This window comes from Drosophila ficusphila, unplaced genomic scaffold (assembly GCF_018152265.1).
Source record: "Drosophila ficusphila isolate 14025-0441.05 unplaced genomic scaffold, ASM1815226v1 contig_846, whole genome shotgun sequence".
Taxonomy (NCBI): domain Eukaryota; kingdom Metazoa; phylum Arthropoda; class Insecta; order Diptera; family Drosophilidae; genus Drosophila; species Drosophila ficusphila.
Window position 1 is genome coordinate 140,785 of NW_025064797.1, and position 26,901 is coordinate 167,685.

Consider the following 26,901-nt stretch of genomic DNA (forward strand, 5'->3'; position numbering starts at 1 on the left):
CTCCATCTTACTAGTTTAGAATCCGGTTCTTTGATGCTCATAAGCCAGGTTAATGGCCTATGATCCGTCACTATCTTAAACTTGGTACCAAACAGGTAGTGTCTAAAGTGTTTAATCGCCCAAATAATGGCCAGCATTTCTTTCTCTATGGTCGCGTAATTCACCTCTGCTCCTGATAACGTTCTACTCCCATACGCTATTGGCCTATCTGTCCCCAAATTCCCTTGGGACAAAACAGCTCCAATTGCATAATTGCTGGCATCTGTAGTAAGGATGAACGGTTTCTCGAAATCTGGGAATTGTAATATCGGGTCGTTACACAACAAGGTTTTGCACACCTCAAATGTTTCTCTGTACTCTTCGTCCACTTGTACGGCCTTTTTCCCTTTCAATTGTCTTGTCATTGGTTTTGTTATGGCTGCGAAATCCCTTATAAATTTCCTGTAATATCCTAGTAATCCTAGGAAGGACTTAATCTGTTTTCTAGTCTTGGGAATTTCAAATTTCTTTATCGCCTCGATTTTCCCCGGGTTCGGTTTGATGCCCTGTTGGGTTACTACATGCCCTAAATATTCTACTTCTTTCCTTAAAAATTCCGTCTTGTCTAGTTGCAGCTTGAAATTGGCTTCTGTAAGTTTCCTAAAGACTTTTTCCAGGTCCGTGATATGTTCTTGTAGGGATGTTGAATATACCATTATATCGTCCATGTATATTAGGCAACACTTCCCCAGCAATTCTCCGAAAATGTTGTTCATCAGCCTCTGGAAGGTCGCCGGAGCATTGTTCAGTCCGAACGGCATCCTTACGTATTCGAAATGACCGCCTTCTGCCGAGAAGGCTGTCTTCGGAATGTCTGCCTCCTTTACTTCAATTTGATGGTAACCGCTAGCCAAGTCCAGGGTTGAGAAGTATTTTGCTCTTCCCAAACTGTCTAGCACATCGTTAATTATTGGTAGTGGATACCTGTCCTTGATTACTTTTTCGTTAAGCTTCCTGTAGTCCACTACCATCCTCCATTTTCTCTTCCCCGATGCGTCTTTCTTCTTTGGCACTAACCAGACCGGAGCACTCCATGGAGAATGGCTATGCCTAATAATCCTTTGGTCCAATAGCTTCTCCAACTGTTTCCTGATCTCCTGCCTTTCTTTAAACGCATATCTGTACGGCCTGACGTATATCGGAATGTCGTCCTTTGTTCTTATATGGTGTTTGACCGCATTCGTAAACGATAAGTTTTCCCCTTCTCTGTGGAATACCTTGGGGTATTTCCTACAAATCCTTCTTAGTTCAGCCAATTCCTCACAATTTAAATGTTCCGTTCTAATCTTGTCGAACGGTATATCCTTGTTTCCGTTTCCTATCTCCTCTATGTTGTTCAGTTCGAAGTGTTGTTCTGATTTAAATTCAGTAACCTTCAACGGTTCCTCCAAAAACAATTCTTGGTCTACCTCTGCATAATTCGTCACCTCCACTAGGCTCCGTCCGGCTACCGCTGTATAAATACCTTCCGAGAAAACCATGTCCTCCTTTATTGACGTCCTACCCAACAAGAAATCTCCATCCTGCATTTGTACCGGGACGGAAACAACTCTTTTTGTTCCCGCTTCTATCGTGTATACATCCGTTGGTCTATATTTCTCGAAATGAATCTTCAACTTCCCGCTTGCCGTGTGGAACCACCCCTTTTCTACATCGATAATGGCTCCTAGTTGCTGTAACACATCTATTCCAATTAATCCTTCAAAAAAACTGGTGAAATTTGAATAGTAGCATTCTCATCTCCCCTACTCCTCCCAGTTCTTCAAACATTGGAATAAACGCCTCTCTTAAAATTGCATGAGATTGGGTTATTGTTTTAATATTTATTGGCTCTCGTAACTCTCTTATGTCTTGTGTTTGTACCAATTCAGGCCGGATAAAAGAAAAGGTGGATCCTGTATCAATTAATATCTTAACTATTCCTGAGGTGCCTCTGATCTTCAAATACGGTAGAGTGGAGTGACCTTTCCTCGTCCCTAGATATCCTGTTGATTGTTCGAGGCTAGCTGCTGAAAATTTCCATCCTCTTCCTGGATGTTATGTAGCTGCCCCCCAGTTGCCGATCTGTTTTCTCCTCTATTGGAACTATTGGTCGAGTTATATGATCTCTTCGAATTGTTCGAAAAATTCGACTGCCTGGAGTTGTTGGAGTTGTATGATTGCCCTGAATAATTTGAATTCCCAGACATCCTTGATTGCCCACTTCCTTGCGTATCTTTTGGTGCCTGGATTGCTAATTGACTTCCCCCTCTGGGCTTGCCATTATTATAGTTATAGTTACTATTCCATTGCCTGTCTCGATTTTGTTGTCCATAATTCCATTTAGCGTTCCTATTCTGGTAGTTGCGATATTGTCTTGGGTACCCGGATGTCTCTCCTTGACCAAAATTGTTTGGTCCCAATGAATTGCCCATCATTGGGTATGGAAACCCGAATCCTGGCCATCCATTCATATTTGGCATTGCGAACGGCATCGGGAATGGTGGTTGGGCATTGTCTCCCCATCGATACTGTGCCCAGGTGCCTGTTTGCGTTTCTGCTATCGGAATCGGCACCTCCTCGTGCTCCTGTTTCGGAATCTCTTTAACCTCCTTCCTTTGCGACTCGGTCAGTTCCTGATTCCTTGGCTCCAGGTTCTTTTTATCCATCTCTCCTAAGTTCCTTTCTCGACAAGCTATTTCATATGCCTTTGCTATAGTTGGCACACTCATGTTCCTAATGGTCACGCCTACTGGTCCGTCCAGCGCTGATATGAAGGCATTCAACGCTATCTCCTCATACCATTTGGGTTTGTCTCCCCTGAGTATCATCCCCCGTTCCAAAGCCTTGTTCTGGTTAACGAGGGCTTTCTTCAAGGCCATAACCTTCGTGTACAAAGTGTCCAAATCCAATTTCTTTTCCTTCAGGTGTGTTAACTCCATAATTAGGTCTTGCTCCGACCTCTTGTCCTTGAAATGTGTTATTAGCGTTTCCTTGATACGGTCCCAGTTCAATTCCGATTCATCTAGATCCAGAGCCCTATCCGCTGCTCCTACAATCTTGCTCCTAATGGCCCTTAATGCTATTAGTCCTACACTCGACCTTTCTTCCCCTTTAATAAGACCTAGGACCTGCTCTACCGCTGCTATAAATCCGTTTAATTTTCCAGACTCCCCCTCGTACTTTGGAATAATCTCCACTAGGTCTACTACCTTAATCGCTTCTAGTACGCTTGTTGTTGCCATTGCTACGGGTTCCTTTTCTACCTGCATTACTTTCGGACTTAACTTTCTTGGAATTCCCAAAGTCTATCTTGCTTATTCGTAATTTTCTTATAATACTTAGCTTAATCTTTTAGTGATGTAATAATAATTAATAGGTAAGTATTATGTGTGTTCTTATTTACTATATATCCTGCTGGTTGGTTATCTCAATGTTATTCCTATCTTCTGTTGTTGTTATAGTGTAGTGGCTTCGTGAGTTTCCGTGTGGAGACTTGGAGTTCTGTAATTAATTATCGTAAGTTAACTTCAAAAGATTTTCCTTTTTCTTTTTTCCAATAGCAACAATGGACTTCCTCTTAATATTTATTCTGCTATCATCTGTAAAGTAGCCGTTTTCGTCCCTAACATTATTGTTTCGAGCACTCGCTGCTCCTAGCATGCTGAAGCTAGTTGTTCAGCTGTGAGCTACAGCTAAACAACTAATTGCGGACAGTCATTGCCAGTTTCCTCTTTAATTTCCTTTTCATCGCTCCTGGTCTTATAATTGTCTTCGGTCATTCCTACGCTAAGTGACCACAGTGTGTCACCTACTACGTGTAAATGACCAAATCGTGTACCTTATGTCTTCAGCTATATATTCCTTCCTTGTTCTAATCCTTCCACCTTCATGCTAAACCACCGCCCTGTGCGTTACAAGGCGCAGTCTAATACATGCCAATGGATTTCTTTCCTCCTACTCGGTTTTACTTCGAATTAACACTTCCCTTGCTAAACAGTCGCTCTGTGCTCTACAGTTCGCCATTTAATACAACTGAAAGTCCAACCGAAATAAACTATTCACTCACAACTGAACATTATTCTCCATGTTCAACGTATTTCTTATTGACATTATGCACCGTTTGTCTAGTACTCATCCATCATTATTTATTCGTTCAGTTAACTTCCTACTGTGCAGGGTGCCCGAGCTTGCTCGGTCGACCCATTGTGTATTAACTATAACCACAACGTCGCCGATCGAGCCGCTCGACCGGACCACTCGGTGCACATCAAACCCTTGACCTGCTGCCAACGCCGATCGAAGTGCCTGACCTACACCCACCGTTGATCGCACCGACCTACTTAACGTCAAACTGTTGGTACCCATGACTAGGTCGATGCTCGATGCATTCTGCTATTCAACTTGACCTCGTTTGACTTTTCGCCTACATCAACATTATTTCGTTTACTTATAATCAATTATTTGCACACTCACACTGCTCAATACTATAATTCTCCACCTTTTTATCATATTCTCTCTTTTATATTAATACGCCTCGCATTCAATATCATACCCTCTAGTTTTAGTCTTTATTAATTTTCTTTTTCCTGAGGGTACGATTCGATCCCGCTGTACTTCACTCCTTTTACCGATCTTAATATATTTCCTGATTATAGGCTTTCTCTTCTCCATTATTATTGCTTTTACTTTTGTTACTTTTACTTTACTATTCACTCCATGTCACACACTTCACTCTACTCACTTTCTTACATAATAATAATTAGGATCCTGATCATCCTTCTCGGTCTTCGTCGTCTCGGATCCTGCTCGTCCTTGATCGTCCAAAGGTCCTTTGTAGAATCCGTTCGTGGGCGAAGACTACCGACTGCGCCAGTTATAATAGGTTCGAATTGGGAATGTTGTACTTGATTTGGGAAACACTTTGACTTCACAAGATTGTGAATAAAACGCCCGGATGGTTTGAGTTCAACTTTAAGACTGACTCTGTATTTCTCTTTTGGTTGGCTTGTTGATTCTTATTCTAACATAAAATGCTGATCTAACGGAAAGTGCTTACTCTATGGATTTGAAGTGGGTCGTATAATTGGAGTAGTTTAGTAGAGTGGCTAAGCGGAGCGGATGCTATTGTTTTGATTCGTCTGCGATTCGATGCATCGGTTATTAGTAGGGCGATCGGATGGCCGCTGAAGTGTTTGCTGAGGCGGCGTGACGATCGGGTGGCCACTTAAGTGTTTGCTGAGGGTGCGATCGGGTGGCCGCTTAAGTGTTTGCTGTAGCGGCGGTTACAATAGTCGCGGCGGTTTTGGTGGGGGACCGCCGAGGCTAATTGTTGAGGCGGTAACTCGCGCCAATTTTTTTTCGAGGTCACTTAGTTTGTACAATTTTGGAAATATTGACTAACTTGATACATGTACATCAGTATCAAGGTTCGTGCTATAAGCGGACACTTACCTCTTTTTTTTAAGCCGTTCACTTACACTTGATTGAGCAATCTTTATAACAAAAATTTTTTGGCGCCGTCGAGTGAAACAAAAATGGCGCTATAGAATTTGTCACGATAAAGCTGCAGTATTCCGACCGACTTCAAAAACCGCGCATTATCAATCAGAATCTACATTATCAACGGTTAATCGTTTCGGCGCTTCATTTGAATTTGAAATCCAAATGGCGGTTTTACCCACCGGCGGTTTTACCCCATCTTACCCTATATTTTTTGAGAGTTAAGTTCTCCTTTTGTAGTTTCCGTAGGAATCCTAAAACTAAAAGTTATGTGAATATGGTAAGGGACGGCAACAACCCACCCCATCTGCCGAATGAGCTTAGGTACCAGAGGATTCCGCCCGCCGATATTCCCAAACCAGGATAGTGTGTGAGAGAAGGGCTAACTGTCCCGTGGATAGCATAGGCCCTGAGCATTCGTCATATACAGCTCCCCTCCACATACATGTCGCTCATTACACGTTGGACAAGGTTTCGCTTGAACGGTTATTTGATTCTCGTTGCAAAGGAGGCGCTGAGCCGAGCTCTTGTTGGTGGCCATCGTGGAAGTAGTGGTGCATATGAACGGAACGTTGACTTGGCTGGTAACCGCCCAACTGACTGCGGTAGCGACCGTTGCGCTGGTGCTCCTCCTCCATGATGACCTTAGTTCGGAATTCGCCCTCGTCGATGTACCTAGATAGTTGTCCAGTTGTTAATGGCTCAACAATATTTATTTCAAATGGCAAACCAATAACAAACCCTTTAAAAAATAGGTAAACTGGACTTACACTATTGAAAGCAATTTCAATGTGAACTTAAATGACAAGGCACTCATGAAAATACTATTTTTCTCTCCCTCCGAAAATTATGCGAAATGAAAGATATGGTGAAGCAAATTATTGAATTTTTTTTAATCGTTAATAAACAACGAATCAAAAGTTCAAAAGCATAAGTTCGTATGTCTTTTCATTTTTCCGCAATTAATTCTCAAAGTTTGCTTAATTTTCGAAAAAAAAGAAAAGAACCTCCCTTAACAATTAAAGATGCGACCGGTAGTACAAATTCGGATCTGAGTGACCGTATTTGCAATAATCCGCCACCAGACGACTGCAATAATCGGCACATCACATGGAAATACGGTCACTCAGATCCGAATTTGTACTACAAATCGCATCTTTAATTGTTAATAACAAAAACATGGTGCAACATTTTCACTTTCTGCCAACGGATTTCGAAATTTTAGAAAAAAACACATAATTTCCATATTTTACTTTTTTTTTAAGCTGTTTTTACCGCGCACCGCACTTGTAAACAATTACCCTTTTTTCACTTGCAACTATCGTTTACCATCGACACTGAATATCGATATTGGTTCGGAAACCCAAATACTCGATATATCGAAAATAATTTGAGTGGTCGACCCAGCTCTAGTCGACAGATCGTCGAATGTCATACCACGTTGGAAGCGTCAGTCGAAGACAATTGATACCATGGAACAATACACTCCAAAGGAACGCGCTCAAATTGTTCAGCTCTACATTGAAAATAAATTCTCAATTGTGTTAACCCAACGTGCGTTTCGTAAAGTGAATAAAGTTAAAAGTGCTCCAGTTAAAAACACAATTATGTCTTTCAGGGGCGGACGCAGAAAAAATTTTGGGGGGGGTCCGATCAAACATTTTTTTACTTTACATGGTTGAAAGACCGAGTGCTGTAAGGGAATTTGAAAAAGTCTGGGTTTTTGGGGGGTCCGGACCCCCCGGACACCCCCTTCGTCCACCCCTGCTTACTCTCTCTGCTTTTCTGTGTGTATGTGAGACCATTGTTTTGTCGCGCTGATTGGTCTTTCACTCTTCATGTGTGTGTGTCTGTGAGCTTCTGTTTACATGTGGGTGTGGTGTGTGTGTGAGTGAGCGCTCTTCATTGTTGTTTTGCCTCTCGCTCTCGCCTTATGCTACCGTTGTTAATTATTTATTTTAGCGCGCTCCTCTTCTTCCACATCTCGTTAGCTTTCTGCTTCCCCTTACCGCTATCTTCTCTCCTTTTCTGCCATTTATTTACCGCTTTTTGATTTAATATACCGTCAAAACAGAAACAAAATGGCGTCTACTCAGTGTACGTTCTAAAGAATGCAACACAGTTTTAAACAGCGTTTTATTTGAAGGGATTCATTTTGGGCCATCCATAAACCTCGTGACGCTAATTTTTGGCTATTTTGACGGAAATTTTTTATTTTGATATAATTTTAATGGAAAGTGTAAAGGTACATAGAGATCGAATTATGGAAAGTGTAAAGGTATATTATGGAGATGGAAACTATGGATGTAATAAGTTTTGAAGTAGTGTCCGCATGCCTATTTTGAGACTTTCGCGGTCCGTCCGTCCAGCGTTTGAATATCTGGCAGCAGACTCATTAAAAACATTGCGTCCGGATCAGTCCTGCAGCGGCAAGGCTCCACTCCGCCGTTGGACAAGGTTTCGCTTGAACGGTTATTTGATTCTCGTTGCAAAGGAGGCGCTGAGCCGAGCTCTTGTTGGTGGCCATCGTGGAAGTGGTGGTGCATATGAACGGAACGTTGACTTGGCTGGTAACCGCCCAACTGACTGCGGTAGCGACCGTTGCGCTGGTGCTCCTCCTCCATGATGTCCTTAGTTCGGAATTCGCCCTCGTCGATGTACCTAGATAGTTGTCCAGTTGTTAATGGCTCAACAATATTTATTTCAAATGGCAAACCAATAACAAACCCTTTAAAAAATAGGTAAACTGGACTTACACTATTGAAAGCAATTTCAATGTGAACTTAAATGACAAGGCACTCATGAAAATACTATTTTTCTCTCCCTCCGAAAATTATGCGAAATGAAAGATATGGTGAAGCAAATTATTGAATTTTTTTAATCGTTAATAAACAACGAATCAAAAGTTCAAAAGCATAAGTTCGTATGTCTTTTCATTTTTCCGCAATTAATTCTCAAAGTTTGCTTAATTTTCGAAAAAAAGAAAAGAACCTCCCCTTAACAATTAAAGATGCGACCGGTACACAGTGGGCCCAATGAGACATTTGGCGGAATAAAAGTCCAAATAAAATTGTTCAATAATTGGTTAAATTTTTTTTTATTTCAATGTTAACACTCTATGAAGCTCACAAAAGCTTGTTAAAAGATTTCAAATTTGTGTTGTGATCAATTGTGAGCTTTCGAAGTAATCATATGTTTTTCACGTGTGTATGCAAATTTTTAAGGTTTGTTTTGAGTCGTGTTTAATATTTTGAAAAATATACATATTGACGATTTTTAATTGAAGTAACCATTGTTTTCGTTAAACTAAGGTATGTACTAAATGTAAAAAATGTGTTCGTGATTTATTTACGTATGTGTAACCTAAAAATATATAGTTATTAACATGCTTTTGAAGTAATGATTTTTAAACGCTTTACAGTCTTCGTTGGACTGTAACTAATGTGATTCAATCGTATTCATGCTAATGTTAGTATTTATGAGAAGTGTAAGTCCCTGTGGTGTCAAAATGTCCAAAATCAGAGCCAACTACGGCCAATTCTGAAGTCTATTACACTTTATAGGTGGAATGTCAGTCTCTAGGAGACGTCTTTTTGCCTTGTGGCTTAGCAAAAGTGTAGCAGAAAAATTTTTTTTTATAATTTTTAAAAATTTTTTTATTATTTTCATATAATTGTTTATTGAATTTAAAATGTTTAAAAATATATTTTTTGAAAGCCTATAAAGTTACGAAATTCACTATATTTTTTATATGAATTGTATGAGATTTACTTGGGGTAACACATTAATATTTTCAGAATATGTCAAGAATATATTAAGAATATTAAGTTAAAATTTTCAATAAAATATCAATTCATTTACCCGAGTTATTATTAAAATTCCGCTAGCAGAGGCACTTGGCCCACTGTGCGGTAGTACAAATTCGGATCTGAGTGACCGTATTTGCAATAATCCGCCACCAGACGACTGCAATAATCGGCACATCACATGGAAATACGGTCACTCAGATCCGAATTTGTACTACAAATCGCATCTTTAATTGTTAATAACAAAAACATGGTGCAACATTTTCACTTTCTGCCAACGGATTTCGAAATTTTAGAACACATAATTTCCATATTTTACTTTTTTTTTAAGCTGTTTTTACCGCGCACCGCACTTGTAAACAATTACCCTTTTTTCACTTGCAACTATCGTTTACCATCGACACTGAATATCGATATTGGTTCGGAAACCCAAATACTCGATATATCGAAAATAATTTTAGTGGTCGACCCAGCTCTAGTCGACAGATCGTCGAATGTCATACCACGTTGGAAGCGTCAGTCGAAGACAATTGATACCATGGAACAATACACTCCAAAGGAACGCGCTCAAATTGTTCAGCTCTACATTGAAAATAAATTCTCAATTGTGTTAACCCAACGTGCGTTTCGTAAAGTGAATAAAGTTAAAAGTGCTCCAGTTAAAAACACAATTATGTCTTTCAGGGGCGGACGCAGAAAAAATTTTGGGGGGGGTCCGATCAAACATTTTTTTACTTTACATGGTTGAAAGACCGAGTGCTGTAAGGGAATTTGAAAAAGTCTGGGTTTTTGGGGGTCCGGACCCCCCGGACACCCCCCTTCGTCCGCCCCTGCTTACTCTCTCTGCTTTTCTGTGTGTATGTGAGACCATTGTTTTGTCGCGCTGATTGGTCTTTCACTCTTCATGTGTGTGTGTCTGTGAGCTTCTGTTTACATGTGGGTGTGTGTGTGTGTGTGAGTGAGCGCTCTTCATTGTTGTTTTGCCTCTCGCTCTCGCCTTATGCTACCGTTGTTAATTATTTATTTTAGCGCGCTCCTCTTCTTCCACATCTCGTTAGCTTTCTGCTTCCCCTTACCGCTATCTTCTCTCCTTTTCTGCCATTTATTTACCGCTTTTTGATTTAATATACCGTCAAAACAGAAACAAAATGGCGTCTACTCAGTGTACGTTCTAAAGAATGCAACACAGTTTTAAACAGCGTTTTATTTGAAGGGATTCATTTTGGGCCATCCATAAACCTCGTGACGCTAATTTTTGGCTATTTTGACGGAAATTTTTTATTTTGATATAATTTTAATGGAAAGTGTAAAGGTACATAGAGATCGAATTATGGAAAGTGTAAAGGTATATTATGGAGATGGAAACTATGGATGTAATAAGTTTTGAAGTAGTGTCCGGATGCCTATTTTGAGACTTTCGCGGTCCCGTCCGTCCAGCGTTTGAATATCTGGCAGCAGACTCATTAAAAACATTGCGTCCGGATCAGTCCTGCAGCGGCAAGGCTCCACTCCGCCGTTGGACAAGGTTTCGCTTGAACGGTTATTTGATTCTCGTTGCAAAGGAGGCGCTGAGCCGAGCTCTTGTTGGTGGCCATCGTGGAAGTAGTGGTGCATATGAACGGAACGTTGACTGGGCTGGTAACCGCCCAACTGACTGCGGTAGCGACCGTTGCGCTGGTGCTCCTCCTCCATGATGTCCTTAGTTCGGAATTCGCCCTCGTCGATGTACCTAGATAGTTGTCCAGTTGTTAATGGCTCAACAATATTTATTTCAAATGGCAAACCAATAACAAACCCTTTAAAAAATAGGTAAACTGGACTTACACTATTGAAAGCAATTTCAATGTGAACTTAAATGACAAGGCACTCATGAAAATACTATTTTTCTCTCCCTCCGAAAATGATGCGAAATGAAAGATATGGTGAAGCAAATTATTCACTCTTCATGTGTGTGTGTCTGTGAGCTTCTGTTTACATGTGGGTGTGTGTGTGTGTGTGAGTGAGCGCTCTTCATTGTTGTTTTGCCTCTCGCTCTCGCCTTATGCTACCGTTGTTAATTATTTATTTTAGCGCGCTCCTCTTCTTCCACCTCTCGTTAGCTTTCTGCTTCCCCTTACCGCTATCTTCTCTCCTTTTCTGCCATTTATTTACCGCTTTTTGATTTAATATGCCGTCAAAACAGAAAGAAAATGGCGTCTACTCAGTGTACGTTCTAAAGAATGCAACACAGTTTTAAACAGCGTTTTATTCGAAGGGATTCATTTTGGGCCATCCATAAACCTCGTGACGCTAATTTTTGGCTATTTTGACGGAAATTTTTTATTTTGATATAATTTTAATGGAAAGTGTAAAGGTACATAGAGATCGAATTATGGAAAGTGTAAAGGTATATTATGGAGATGGAAACTATGGATGTAATAAGTTTTGAAGTAGTGTCCGGATGCCTATTTTGAGACTTTCGCGGTCCCGTCCGTCCAGCGTTTGAATATCTGGCAGCAGACTCATTAAAAACATTGCGTCCGGATCAGTCCTGCAGCGGCAAGGCTCCACTCCGCCGTTGGACAAGGTTTCGCTTGAACGGTTATTTGATTCTCGTTGCAAAGGAGGCGCTGAGCCGAGCTCTTGTTGGTGGCCATCGTGGAAGTGGTGGTGCATATGAACGGAACGTTGACTTGGCTGGTAACCGCCCAACTGACTGCGGTAGCGACCGTTGCGCTGGTGCTCCTCCTCCATGATGTCCTTAGTTCGGAATTCGCCCTCGTCGATGTACCTAGATAGTTGTCCAGTTGTTAATGGCTCAACAATATTTATTTCAAATGGCAAACTAATAACAAACCCTTTAAAAAATAGGTAAACTGGACTTACACTATTGAAAGCAATTTCAATGTGAACTTAAATGACAAGGCACTCATGAAAATACTATTTTTCTCTCCCTCCGAAAATTATGCGAAATGAAAGATATGGTGAAGCAAATTATTGAATTTTTTTTAATCGTTAATAAACAACGAATCAAAAGTTCAAAAGCATAAGTTCGTATGTCTTTTCATTTTTCCGCAATTAATTCTCAAAGTTTGCTTAATTTTCGAAAAAAAGAAAAGAACCTCCCCTTAACAATTAAAGATGCGACCGGTACACAGTGGGCCCAATGAGACATTTGGCGGAATAAAAGTCCAAATAAAATTGTTCAATAATTGGTTAAATTTTTTTTTATTTCAATGTTAACACTCTATGAAGCTCACAAAAGCTTGTTAAAAGATTTCAAATTTGTGTTGTGATCAATTGTGAGCTTTCGAAGTAATCATATGTTTTTCACGTGTGTATGCAAATTTTTAAGGTTTGTTTTGAGTCGTGTTTAATATTTTGAAAAATATACATATTGACGATTTTTAATTGAAGTAACCATTGTTTTCGTTAAACTAAGGTATGTACTAAATGTAAAAAATGTGTTCGTGATTTATTTACGTATGTGTAACCTAAAAATATATAGTTATTAACATGCTTTTGAAGTAATGATTTTTAAACGCTTTACAGTCTTCGTTGGACTGTAACTAATGTGATTCAATCGTATTCATGCTAATGTTAGTATTTATGAGAAGTGTAAGTCCCTGTGGTGTCAAAATGTCCAAAATCAGAGCCAACTACGGCCAATTCTGAAGTCTATTACACTTTATAGGTGGAATGTCAGTCTCTAGGAGACGTCTTTTTGCCTTGTTTCTTAGCAAAAGTGTAGCAGAAAAATTTTTTTTTATAATTTTTAAAAATTTTTTTATTATTTTCATATAATTGTTTATTGAATTTAAAATGTTTAAAAATATATTTTTGAAAGCCTATAAAGTTACGAAATTCACTATATTTTTTATATGAATTGTATGAGATTTACTTGGGGTAACACATTAATATTTTCAGAATATGTCAAGAATATATTAAGAATATTAAGTTAAAATTTTCAATAAAATATCAATTCATTTACCCGAGTTATTATTAAAATTCCGCTAGCAGAGGCACTTGGCCCACTGTGCGGTAGTACAAATTCGGATCTGAGTGACCGTATTTGCAATAATCCGCCACCAGACGACTGCAATAATCGGCACATCACATGGAAATACGGTCACTCAGATCCGAATTTGTACTACAAATCGCATCTTTAATTGTTAATAACAAAAACATGGTGCAACATTTTCACTTTCTGCCAACGGATTTCGAAATTTTAGAACACATAATTTCCATATTTTACTTTTTTTTAAGCTGTTTTTACCGCGCACCGCACTTGTAAACAATTACCCTTTTTTCACTTGCAACTATCGTTTACCATCGACACTGAATATCGATATTGGTTCGAAACCCAAATACTCGATATATCGAAAATAATTTTAGTGGTCGACCCAGCTCTAGTCGACAGATCGTCGAATGTCATACCACGTTGGAAGCGTCAGTCGAAGACAATTGATACCATGGAACAATACACTCCAAAGGAACGCGCTCAAATTGTTCAGCTCTACATTGAAAATAAATTCTCAATTGTGTTAACCCAACGTGCGTTTCGTAAAGTGAATAAAATTAAAAGTGCTCCAGTTAAAAACACAATTATGTCTTTCAGGGGCGGACGCAGAAAAAATTTTGGGGGGGGTCCGATCAAACATTTTTTTACTTTACATGGTTGAAAGACCGAGTGCTGTAAGGGAATTTGAAAAAGTCTGGGTTTTTGGGGGGTCCGGACCCCCGGACACCCCCTTCGTCCGCCCCTGCTTACTCTCTCTGCTTTTCTGTGTGTATGTGTGACCATTGTTTTGTCGCGCTGATTGGTCTTTCACTCTTCATGTGTGTGTGTCTGTGAGCTTCTGTTTACATGTGGGTGTGTGTGTGTGTGTGAGTGAGCGCTCTTCATTGTTGTTTTGCCTCTCGCTCTCGCCTTATGCTACCGTTGTTAATTATTTATTTTAGCGCGCTCCTCTTCTTCCACATCTCGTTAGCTTTCTGCTTCCCCTTACCGCTATCTTCTCTCCTTTTCTGCCATTTATTTACCGCTTTTTGATTTAATATACCGTCAAAACAGAAACAAAATGGCGTCTACTCAGTGTACGTTCTAAAGAATGCAACACAGTTTTAAACAGCGTTTTATTTGAAGGGATTCATTTTGGGCCATCCATAAACCTCGTGACGCTAATTTTTGGCTATTTTGACGGAAATTTTTTATTTTGATATAATTTTAATGGAAAGTGTAAAGGTACATAGAGATCGAATTATGGAAAGTGTAAAGGTATATTATGGAGATGGAAACTATGGATGTAATAAGTTTTGAAGTAGTGTCCGGATGCCTATTTTGAGACTTTCGCGGTCCCGTCCGTCCAGCGTTTGAATATCTGGCAGCAGACTCATTAAAAACATTGCGTCCGGATCAGTCCTGCAGCGGCAAGGCTCCACTCCGCCGTTGGACAAGGTTTCGCTTGAACGGTTATTTGATTCTCGTTGCAAAGGAGGCGCTGAGCCGAGCTCTTGTTGGTGGCCATCGTGGAAGTAGTGGTGCATATGAACGGAACGTTGACTGGGCTGGTAACCGCCCAACTGACTGCGGTAGCGACCGTTGCGCTGGTGCTCCTCCTCCATGATGTCCTTAGTTCGGAATTCGCCCTCGTCGATGTACCTAGATAGTTGTCCAGTTGTTAATGGCTCAACAATATTTATTTCAAATGGCAAACCAATAACAAACCCTTTAAAAAATAGGTAAACTGGACTTACACTATTGAAAGCAATTTCAATGTGAACTTAAATGACAAGGCACTCATGAAAATACTATTTTTCTCTCCCTCCGAAAATTATGCGAAATGAAAGATATGGTGAAGCAAATTAGGAGGATGATGCAAGTGGATATAAGTTTGAAAATTATATTACTTATATTTTAAAATTCTGGTAGATTATTCAAAATCCCAGATTATTCTGGTAGATTATCCAAAAACCCAGACTTTTTCAAATTTCCTTACAGCACTCGGTCTTTCAACCATGTAAAGTAAAAAAATGTTTGATCGGAGCCCCCCCCCCCCCCAAAAAAAATTATTTTCTGCGTCCGCCCCTGAGAGTAAGAGAGAGGGAAATGGGTGGGTGGGTGAAAAAACGAGGAGTTTTCAGGTGGAAAGCGCGTTGCCTAATGACGCCGACGGCTGCTGCTGCTGCTGTTGTTGCCCGGTGTTCACCGGAGGTAATTTTTAGAACACTTTGGACTTCTTACCGCCATCAAATTAGGCGTTATTAAAAATTTCAAAAGTTTGAAAGTATAAACTATTGAACGGGAACAGTTCTTAGTTGAGGAGCCTGTGCAAATCATTATGAACATTTTGACACTATGATTTTGCAACATAAGGCACAGTGAAATTGTTTTAAACGGTTAATCGGACTTAAAGTTGAACTAAAAATGGTTTGTCTAAGACAACAGTGCATATAAGCGACAGATTTGTAAGCCAATGCCGAACTCTTAACGGCTTAAATGGGAGGTGAAAAGAGACTTTGTTCCGAGAAACTTGTATCGCCGCAATGCTCTTGACCGAAAGATCATGGCCAAGCACATGGCCCTCTTCTCCCCTCAACATGATATCGAGGCAACGCCATTGTGTGACTGATCGAACAGCTTGACTTGCGGGTGGCTCTGACTGACAGAGGCAGGCTACAACTACCTGGTGGGTGCGCGTGTGCCGGTCCAGATTGGCCTTCTGCCGGAAGTCCTTGCCGCATTGGCCGCACTTGTACGGCTTCTCGCCGGCGTGGATGCGCAGATACTGCGTGAGGTGCGATTGCTGGCGGAAGCGCTTGCCGCACTCCGAGCACGGGAACGGGCGGGCGTCTGTGTGGATGCGGTCGTGCTGCAGCAGCGTGCTCTTCTGCTTGAAGTCCTTGCCGCAGGTGAGGCACTTGAACAGCCAAAGGTCGCTGTGCGGCTTGTTCTTGCGCGGCCGTCCCGGGCCATTGCCAGTCCTCCCGCCGCTTGTCACGCCCACAGAGCCCACGCCCGCTCCCGTCGCCGCGCCCACTCCGGCGGCCCCGTTGGAGCCGGCCCCGCCTTCATTGGCATTGGCGTTCGCCGGCCCGGCGCTCTGCTGGCCGTTCTTCTGGGCGGGCAGCAGCTCGGGCAGTGCGTAGGCCTCGCCGCCGCCGCCGCCTCCTCCGCCGGACTGCTCCATGAGGAGCGGCGGGGAGCCGGGGGGCGCCAGCATCCCTCCCTGCGGCGCCGCGTAGTAGTCCGGGGACTAGAACCCGTTGCCCGGGTCGCTCTGGGGTCCGCCGTTCTGCTGGACGTGTGGGTTGCCCGGCTCGCCCGCATTGGAGCCCGAGTGCTGGGGGTCGTTGCTGCTTTTGTTTTGGTTGGGTGCCGAGTTCTGCTGGTTGGCCAGCTGCTGAAACGGAAGGCGTTGTGAGTGGAACCCTCGACAGGAAACTCCGGCACACGGCTTACCTGGTTCATGGGGTCCTCGTCACCTGCCCCGTTGGCCCGCTGCTGCTGCTGCTGTTGCTGCACCGAGGGGTACGGACTCGAGGAGGGCGAACCCTGCTGCTGGCGACCGTCGCCGCTGCCGTTGTCCCGGGCCTCCTTACCGCCGCCAGGAGGACTTTGCGGCTGTCCCGCCGCTGCGGCCACCGCTGCCGCCTGCGCATCCGCCTGGGCCGCATTCTGCTGCTGCTGCTGCTGTTGGTTCTGCTGCGCGGTGAGGTGCTGCTGGGCCTGCTGCTGGATGTTGGGGTACATGTCGCTGTCCCACTGGGCGGGATTTGCGGGGTTGCGCTCCGCGTCCTGCGAGTCCTTGTTCTGGGTGGTGTAGTACATTATCTGGCCCGACAACTTCATTCCGACTGCTATGAAGGCCGAGAAGTTGGTGGCCATTGCTGCTGTCCCTCTGGTCGATTGGTTATTTGTAGGTAATGGCCGTTCTTGGCTTTCTTGATTCTTGATTTGTTGGTCTAAAACGGGTCTCAAAGATGTTTAAATGTTGCGATTTTCCTTTGGATCAACTAAAAAGATAAGGAGAAGAGATAATGTCCGACATTTACTTATCATCATAAAGAATAACTCCCCACACATTATATCTCTCCAAGAAACCCATATACAACTTACCCATAACATTCCAGTACCGATTAACTATTAACTAATATCAAACACAGCTTCAAACAGATTTGGTGGAGTAGCTCTCCTTAGTGTTGTGTTGCTCATGAGTGAGTGAACAAAAAAGAGTTGCTCACTAAACTGATCGAGCGAATATATTTTTTTTTTTTTTTTTAATTTCGCGCGTAGTCCCATGGCCCACAATCCCGCCCAACCGACCGAGGGGCGACCGCCGTGTAACGTACGGCACGATTCGCGATAAATTTTGACGCGATTTTTAAAAGAAAAAAATTTTAAAACGAAAGGTTATGAAAGAAAGTTAAATGTTATTTTAATTTTAAATTTAACGATCTAATTTTGTGCCAGAAATGTTAGTATTGATCTTTTTAGGAGTTCCAGAGAGTCAGAAGAAGATACTATAGAATACAGTCTATTATAGTCTGAACAAAGTACCCTGAAAGGCTCATGCACGTCGTAATTAGATCTACAAAGATTTAAAACTAAAGGAACGTAATTTCTAGTAAATCTACTTGGTACCGAGAAATTTAGTCTACTCAGCAAGTAAGGACAGTCAATTTCACCACGTATAAGGTTATGAATAAATACGGTACCAAGCATCGTTCTACGGTTAGTAAGGGAGGGCAAGTTTATGAGGAGCAATCTATGAGAATATGAGGGTAAGAATAGGTTTGCATTCCAGTTTAGGCGGCGTAGGGCAAAAATTAAAAAGTTTTTTTGTACTGATTCTATGCGATCAGCATGTACTCCGTATTGAGGACTCCAAACGGGTGCCCCATACTCAAGAATTGGCCGGACCAACGATATAAATAAAGCCTTGGTAACGTAAGGATCCTCAAATTCCTTCGACCATAGTTTAATAAATCCAAGCATTCCCCTAGCTTTATTAACCATGTTCGAAATATGAGCAGAGAATTTAAGTTTGGGGTCCAATTGGACGCCAAGATCGTCAACAAGCGCTATTTTTTCCAAGGCACCACCACTTAGTGAATAGGTGACATTTTGTGGATTGACCCGACAAAACGTCATGAGCTTGCATTTAGAGCTGTTTAATTTCAGTAAATTTTCGTTACACCAGTTTTGAAAATTGTTTAGGTCTGCTTGAAGGTTTAAGTGACGGGAGTAATCATTATACTGCAGACACAGTTTTACATCGTCCGCGTACATAAGTACGCGGGAATGCACAATGATCGATGGAAGATCATTGATAAACAAGGTAAAAAGTAATGGTCCCAGATGGCTTCCTTGTGGTACACCAGAGGTAACTCTGATATTCCTTCCTTTTTGTTCTTTATTGTTCATTTGCTCATTTTTGCTCACTTGCTCATTTTTGCTCACTTGCTCATTTTTGTTCACTTGCTCATTTTTGCTTAGTTACTCATTTTTGCGTACTTTGTTCCCATTCAGAAAGTGCCTAATTTAAACCAAAAATGAGCAAGATGTTGCGCAAAAATGAGCAAGAAATGCCCTTTTTTGAATTGTGCTTTGAACTTTTTCGCGCTTACTTTACTTCAACGTTTCTTTTACCGCCAAAACTGTTAACAATATTAAAACTTCAATATGGCGTGTAATAGAAAATTTAGTGACATTTGGAACCATTTTGATGATTTGGGAAACCAGCAAGCCAAGTGCAAATTTTGCAAGACCATTTTAAGCTGCAAATCCCAGAGCAATTTGTCCCGACATTTGAAGAGCAAGCATCCAGCAGCACTTGAGCCGGTAGCACGCCAAAATGATGACAACAGTGTGGTTGCTGTGCAAAGTGCGCAGCCAAAGATTTTAACATTTGTGCACAGGCCTGTTTCGCAAAATAAATTGCAATGCCTCGACAAGCAAGTGGTTCGAATGATAGCCAAAGGTCAACACGCTTTGCGATTGGTAGATGAGCCGGAGTTCAAAAAGCTGATTTCTGACGTGTCGAACTGTCCTGGTTACAAGCTGCCAACGAGGAAAACGTTAACCAATGCTTTAATTCCAAAGTTTCGAGATGAGCTTAAAGGAACGATAACTGAGAAGCTTCGAGAAGCACAAGCGGTTTGTTTGACCACAGATGGATGGACATCCTTAACAAATGAGAGCGATATGGCCGTCACCGTTCATTTTATCGACAAGGAATCAACAAGCCTCAATTCATTCATGTTAGCTTGCCGATCATTCCCAATCAGGCACACTTCTGAAAATCTTTGCCGATTTTTGCATACCGTCATTTCAGAATGGAGTATTAATAACAATGTGCCGGCAATAACTTCAGACAATGCAGCGAACATTGTTTAAGCCATTCAACTAGGCAAGTGGCGACATATTGGGTGCTTTGCCCATATTTTAAATCTTATCGTCCAGAAGGCTCTAGACCGAATTGGCAGTGTGCGGACAAAAGCAAAATCAATAGCTCAATATTTTAACAGTAGCTCAGCTGGATTAAAGAAATTGGAAGAAATGCAAAAATTGTTGAAATTGCCTGAGCTTAAAATTACGCAAGACGTTCCAACACGATGGAATTCAACCCTCAAAATGTTCGAGCGACTCCAACTTTTAAAAGAGGCAGTTATGGCCACGTTATCGAACCTACGGATCGACTTACTGTTATCAGCGGAGGATTGGGAGGTTATTGAAGGAGTGATTCCAGTACTGAAGCCATTTAGTCAAATAACTATGGAAGTCTCAGCAGAGAAGAACGTGACACTGTCAAAGATAATTGTGCTATCAGGAATTTTGCAAAAAAAAAAATTACCAGCATATTAGACAACATGAATTTGGATACTAGCACAACCATTGTCGATTTCATTATATGCATACAAACTGATATGAATACTCGCTTTCAAGATTATGAATCGAACATTTTGTATGCTGAAAGTACCATTTTGGACCCCAGATTCAAAGGACGAGTATTCAAATCTGAAGAAGCGTACAAAAAAGCAGTTAACGATTTAAAAAGGGGTGTGTCCAGCCTACGCACAACAGAAGTGAAACTTCTTCATCACTACCCTTTTTTTAGAATTGAAATTCTGTAGGAAACCGAATAAAAGCCTTTTTAGACGCTTAATTTTAGAGGTCTCGCAATGTGCTGGCGACTCTCAAAAGTTAACAAACCGATTGAGAAGAAGAAGAAGACAAATACATATCGATATGTGTTTTCATTTCTAGGTCAAATAAAATGGATAGAAATTATGGTGCCAATTAATATCTGTATGCAACCTGTTCGATTTGAATTCCTTTTGACATTCACACCTCTCACCACTTTTTCAACTGCAACCGCATTTTATTTGTAGATTTTTACGCTCTCAACTTTTTGCGAGCGCGCTGAGAGCGAGAAAGGATAGAGGAGGATAGAGACATCGTTCGTCAGCGGTTAGAAAGGGATGGGGATCCTCGCTTTTTCGTGACGGTCGAGAAAAGATAGAGGAGGATAGAGACATCGTTCGTCAACGGTTAGAAAGGGATGGGGATCCTCGCTTTTTCGTGACGGTCGAGAAAGGATAGAGACATCGTTCGTCAGCGGTTAGAAAGGGATGGGGATCCTCGCTTTTTCGTGACGGTCATGAATCGGTTTTACTCCGTCCCCGAAAATCCATAACGCGCCTAAAGAAGTTTCACTTCAAAAAAAAAATTGATATCTTTTCATTCGGCCACTGCTGCTCAGACTGAATCGTTTCTGTTGGATAATGCGTGTCAAACAAAATCCAATAAAAATGACAACGACCTCTCGATGGATTATGACAACGCTTTCCAAAAAGTCAGCAAGCCCTCCAACAGTACGGCCGCAGCCATTAGGGAACTAGATAAATATCTAGCCGAGGAATATATAATGCGAACAGATGATCCATTGGTCTGGTGGGATCAGCGGAAATCCCAATATTCGCTGTTATACACATATATGCTTAAGCGGCTTTGTATAGTGGCCACATCTGTACCATGTGAGCGAATATTTTCAGGTGCAGGCGAAACAGTTCGAAATAGACGTTCACTGCTGAAATCTTCTAACGTGGAAAATCTTATGTTTTTGCACACCAATTTGTAAATAAAAGGTACGTATAATTAAATTTCCGAAAAGTGCATATTGATAAAAGTTCTTCTCATAATAGCGCCAACCCATTCATCCATGAAGGATTTTGTTTTTAAATATATTTTTTTAATTCCCCTATGAAAGGGCATTGTGTTGAAGAAGCAGGAATCCAAGTATCAACCTGGCGATGTGAGTACTGCTTATCTAGTTTGTCCTATCCTTACTTATGTATTGTTTTCCCTAGTACATCAAGGGTTTGATCACGGAGTTCGATGTGCTGATTATTGGAGCTTTCTACAAGCAAGCGCACCTTTGTGGAATCCTTTTTGCTGGGCGTTCTCCAGCCAGCGCCGCTGGGTAGCTCCAATCGCCCCGAGGTCTGCGCGGTTGTGCCACGGCCATCAAGAAGCTTAACAAGCGGCAGCTGTGCATGGAGGATGTGACGACCCAGCGAAAGCAGATGCGGATGACTCCTTCGGATAGAAGTCGCCTGGCATTGGCGGTCTACGAGAAGCGCTGCGGAGTTTTTTTTTTTTAAATCCCCTATGAAAGGAGCAAAAATTATGTCCAATGTAATAATAATAATAAATAAAATAAAAAATAATGCCACAAATTAAAATATAGAGATATCGGTAAGTTTGAAAATTAAATATGTAACGTATAATACATTTTTGAAAAGTCGTTGTGATGCTGTGAACAACCACTGAGCAAAGAACAGTGAGCAAGTGAGCAATATGAGTGAGTTGACTCTTTTGAAAAAAAAAGAACAAGTGAACATGTTCACCTAAATGAGTAGGATTTACACAACACTAGCTCTCCTTATCCACAAATCTCTACAACACACGCAACATACCATCAACGAAAATTTCGAAGCCAAAGCAGCCAAAATAAAAACAAAACAAACTATAATAATATACTCCAAATACATTGCACCAAACAAGCCTTTTTCACGCCAAAACCTAGAAAATGTAGTAAACACAAACAATGAAACATCAATCGTTACAGGAGATTTCAACGGATGGCACTTTAACTGGGGATCACCACAAACAAACACAAGAGAAAAAACAATAGCAAAATTCATAGAACAATCACAACTCACACTCCTAAACGATAAATCACCCACCCATTTCACCACACACAACACTTTCACCCACATAGATCTCTCCTTCTGCTCTGCAACTTTGACCCCTTTTGCAAATTGGAAGGTGTTCGACGACACTTGCGGAAGCAACCACTTCCGAATTCTTATCTCCCTTTTCCCTGCAGAGTCACAACAACAATACAACAAGCCAATTTTTAAAATAAAGGAAGCTAATTGGGAAAAGTTCAACTACCTTAACACCAACATCAACAACACTTACCCATGTACCCATGTCAACAAAAGAAACCGCAAACATCAATAAAATAAATTTGCAAAGCGTCCACCTGCATCCCACAAACATCTCCCACTCGTCAAAAACAAAAAGTTCCTTGGTGGAACAAGGAACTAACAAAACTACACCAAGCCAAGAAAAGGGCCTGGAAAACACTTAATAGAGACATAACTCAAACTAACATCATTAACTACCGCATATTAAATGCACTCCTCAAAAGAGAAATTAAAATTAGAAAAAGAGAAGCTACTACTAACCGCACATCCACAATACATAACAATACACCAACAGTAACAATCTGGAACAACATAAGACGATTCTGTGGCCTGAACCAAATAAAACAAATACACTGTTTATCAAACAGCCACAACAACACAACTAACCCAATAGAAATAGCCAACCAATTTGCTAAACACTGGTCCGATTTCTCAAAAGACCAAAACTTCGACTTACAATTTACATCTCATAAGTACAAACCAATAATCCAAAATCACATTCCATCTACAACTGCAATAGAAATAGAAAAGGACATAACAAAAATAGAATTTAACTTAGCAATACAATCACTTAAGGGTTATACACCAGGATTCAAAAGAATATCATACCCTATGATAAAAAAACAGCTCCCCAATTCTACAATAGAGAATAATAGCCCATTATAACCAAATACTTCAGAGCCATATTCCCCAAACCTATAAACTCAGTCGTAGTCAGACATCACCTCCTACAGACCCATCTCATTAAATTGCTGTGTAGGCAAAATTTTAGATTATAATAATCTATTACACACGAAACAATTCGGATTCAAAAAGGAAAATCAACTTCGGATAATCTACTATATGTAGACCATCTCATTACGAAGTCACTAAATAGCAAAAAACATATTTCACTCGTCTCTCTTGACTTTGCAAGAGCATTTGACAGAGTGGGAATACACACAATAATCGACCAACTAATAGAATGGAAATGCGGACCTAAAATAATTAACTACATTAAAAACTTCATGACGAACCGTAAAATAACAACCAGAGTAGGCACACAAATCTCATCCATCTATCCACTTGAAAATAGAATACCTCAAGGTTCTCCCATTTCTGTTGTTCTATTTCTAATAACTTTTAATAAATTAACTAAAATAAGATCCTTACACAAACAAATTAATTTCAGTGCATACGCAGACGACTTCTTCCTAGTTATAAATTTAAATAAAAATAAAAACCCAACATTTAACCTAAACAACCTGTTTACTGGAGTAACAAACTGGGGCAACTACTCTGGTGACACTCTTTCTCCAACCAAATATCAACATCTCCACATCTGCAGAAAACATAATTGTTCCTGCACAATTACCTGTAACAACAACAACATAACAAACACAACATCACTCAATATACTTGGACTCTGGATAAACAATAAATACAACTGGAACACACACATTAGAACTCTAATCCCTGCACTCTCAAAGAAAATGAACATAATTAAATGCCTGGCCAGTCCAAGATTTAACTGCAACACTAGAGGTGCAGAAACATCGAGTAAAACATAGATAACATCGATGTTTTCAAAACATCGTAACCATCGATGGTTCGTGACCACCATCGATGTTTTCACTAACAACTCTGCGTTCGGTGCAAACAAATTGTAAGTAAATTAATTACATTTTTTTCTAACAACTAACAAAATTGTCGATAATATTTAGGATTTCTGGTTGATGGTGTTGGTGGACGTTGATGGATGACAAAGGCAAGATGGAGGATTACCTGAAAAGTAAGTTACATATGTATCTTCTTTACAAGCCCACGCTTCCCTTAGATATTTTTTTTTTTTTTTTTTTATTTGTAGCAAGAAAAGAGAGAATAAATATAAATGTATATACAGACTAGAGAGAACAAAGTTGGTTAGAAAGAATCCGCTCCCGCGGGATTGGGCTTTGTAGTTCTACTTCACGGGGCGGATAAGGCTAGGGGGAGCTCATCGTGTAGTGCGAGAAGTGCGAGATCTTTCTCGCCGTCGCAATTCCTTTATAATGGTCGCTGCCATGTGCGCTACAGCATTCCATCGATCCTCATTTGACAGCATATGGTCCACAATGTTATCAGCCGTTAGTAGACTTCCGTTTCCATTCAGCAAGCTGTTCCGTTCACGTTGGAAGATTGGGCACTCAAAAAAGCAATGCTCGACGTCTTCTATGACTCCGGCTCCACAATTGTCACAGAAGGGATCATCAGCGTGTTTGTATTTGAACAGGTAGGCTTTAAAGCAACCATGGCCTGACAAGAATTGTGTCAAATAGAAGTTCACCTGTCCATGGCGACGCTTGAGCCATGGCCGAACGTTCTTTACCAGACGCCTAGTCCAATTTGCGTTTGGTGCGGACTCCCAACGTGCTTGCCAAAGCACAATTGTAGCTTCTCTTTGGTCCTGATTGACTATGGTGCCGCGACTCCTTTCAGCTGCCAACAGATCTAAGGGAATCATCCCAGCAACCAGGAGGGCAGCTGTCTCGGATACAGTTCGAAAACAGCAGGCAACTCTAAGGGCGCATCTCCTGTATACTCCTTTGCACTCCCTGCTGTAAGAAGGAGTGTTCAACGCTGAAGCCCAGACCACCGAGCCATATAATATGGTGGAGGTGACTACTCCAGCTAAAAGTTGGCGGCTTTGCTGCTTGGGACCTCTGGTGTTTGCCATGATCCTGCTTATGGCGGTGGTTACTGTTGCCGCCTTGCGGCTAATATACTGCAGGTGTTGGCTGAACTTGAGCCTGTGGTCGATTACAATCCCCAGGTACTTTATTGCCGGTTGAGAGTCGATGGTGGAAGATCCAATCCGGATGGATGTGTTCTCTACCTTCTTTTTACTGCTTATCACCACTGCTTCTGATTTTTGCTCAGCCAGGCAAAGTCCATTTGCTGTTACCCAATTGATGATTTGGTCGACCGCAGCACTGCATCTAACATTTACCTCCTCTAGTTTTTTGCCAACTGTTGCAAGGGCGATATCGTCGGCGAACCCAATGAGGGTGCATCCGGCTGGCAGTACAAGCTGTAGGACTCCATCGTACATAATGTTCCAGAGGAGGGGGCCAAGTACAGAACCTTGGGGGACTCCACCAGTTAACTGCTGTTGTTTTCCACCCGTGTCCGTGTCGTACAACAGTGTGCGCTCTTCAAAGTAACTTTCGATTAGCTTTATTAGATATGGCGAGATTTCTTTGCGTATCAGGGCCTCAATAATTTTGCTCCAGTTCGCTGAATTGAAGGCGTTTTTCACGTCCAACGTGCATACTAGGCAGTACTCCTTTTTGTTACGTTCACCTTCAATGGCGTTACTAGCAATTCTCACTAGCTCACCAATGGCATCGGTTGTACTCCGATGCTTACGGAAGCCGTATTGGTGGTTTGAGAGTCCTTGCCGGCTTTCAAGCTCGTTCTCTATACGATTGCAGATCAGCCTCTCCAGGATCTTGCCAGTCGTGTCCAGCATACACAATGGACGATATGCTGACGGGTCCTCTTGATGTTTCCCCGGCTTTGGAATGAGTACCAGACGCTGTGTTTTCCATCTTCGCGGAATTGTGCATTCACCAATGCATTTGTTGAATAGCTCAACGAATATATCCGGACGTGCGGCAATTAAGGTCTTTACGGCCGTGTTTGGTATGCCGTCAGGCCCAGGTGCCTTCTTCGCCTTGAGCCTCGCCGCTATTTCAAGCACTTCGCTTGTGTTGGTAAGCGCCGCGTCTTCTACCTCTGGGGTGGGGCCCATGAGAGGTATAAGTGGTGGCTGCCGTGGGAACAGTGTGGCAACGATGTGCTCCAGCTGCGTTGGGCATGTTGGCATTGGCTGTCTATTAAGTTTGCCCATAACCAATTTGTATGCGCCACCAAAGGGTTCCGCATTTGCAGCCTCGCAGAGCTCCGGAAACATGCCGATTTGCTTCGCTTGATCAGGTAGCTAAGCAGCCTTCGTTTTCCTCTGAGGGCATTTAAGTTTTGGTCGAAATGGGGTCTTCCTCTTGATCTCTGCAATCGTCTCTTTGCTGTGTGGCATTCAATTCGAGCACGCGATATTTCCTCATTCCACCAGGGGACG

The 26,901-nt window shown here is 41.6% G+C and overlaps 2 protein-coding genes and 1 pseudogene across 2 annotated transcripts; all 3 read right to left on the minus strand.

Moving 5' to 3' along the window:
* Window positions 1-10,691: 10,691 nt before the first annotated feature.
* Window positions 10,692-11,144, minus strand: LOC122320846. The gene is made up of 2 exons (XM_043209332.1): window positions 11,122-11,144; window positions 10,692-11,055 (listed from the first exon to the last, which is right to left on the minus strand). Exon 2 carries the CDS (start codon window positions 11,016-11,018, stop codon window positions 10,692-10,694), a length of 327 nt encoding a protein of 108 aa, XP_043065267.1. The 5' UTR covers window positions 11,019-11,055; window positions 11,122-11,144.
* A 3,459-nt stretch (window positions 11,145-14,603) lies between these two features.
* LOC122320847 lies at window positions 14,604-15,056 on the minus strand. The gene is made up of 2 exons (XM_043209333.1): window positions 15,034-15,056; window positions 14,604-14,967 (listed from the first exon to the last, which is right to left on the minus strand). The coding sequence occupies exon 2, from the start codon at window positions 14,928-14,930 to the stop codon at window positions 14,604-14,606; it is 327 nt and encodes a 108-aa protein (XP_043065268.1). The 5' UTR covers window positions 14,931-14,967; window positions 15,034-15,056.
* Window positions 15,057-15,705: 649 nt separating this feature from the next.
* LOC108098828 lies at window positions 15,706-17,193 on the minus strand (annotated as a pseudogene).
* Between the last annotated feature and the right edge of the window lie 9,708 nt (window positions 17,194-26,901).

What these genes read in the sequence shown, in the direction of transcription:
- LOC122320847 (XM_043209333.1), bottom strand. Translation starts at nt 14,930, where the DNA reads ATGGAGGAGGAGCACCAGCGCAACGGTCGCTACCGCAGTCAGTTGGGC.
- LOC122320846 (XM_043209332.1), bottom strand. Translation starts at nt 11,018, where the DNA reads ATGGAGGAGGAGCACCAGCGCAACGGTCGCTACCGCAGTCAGTTGGGC.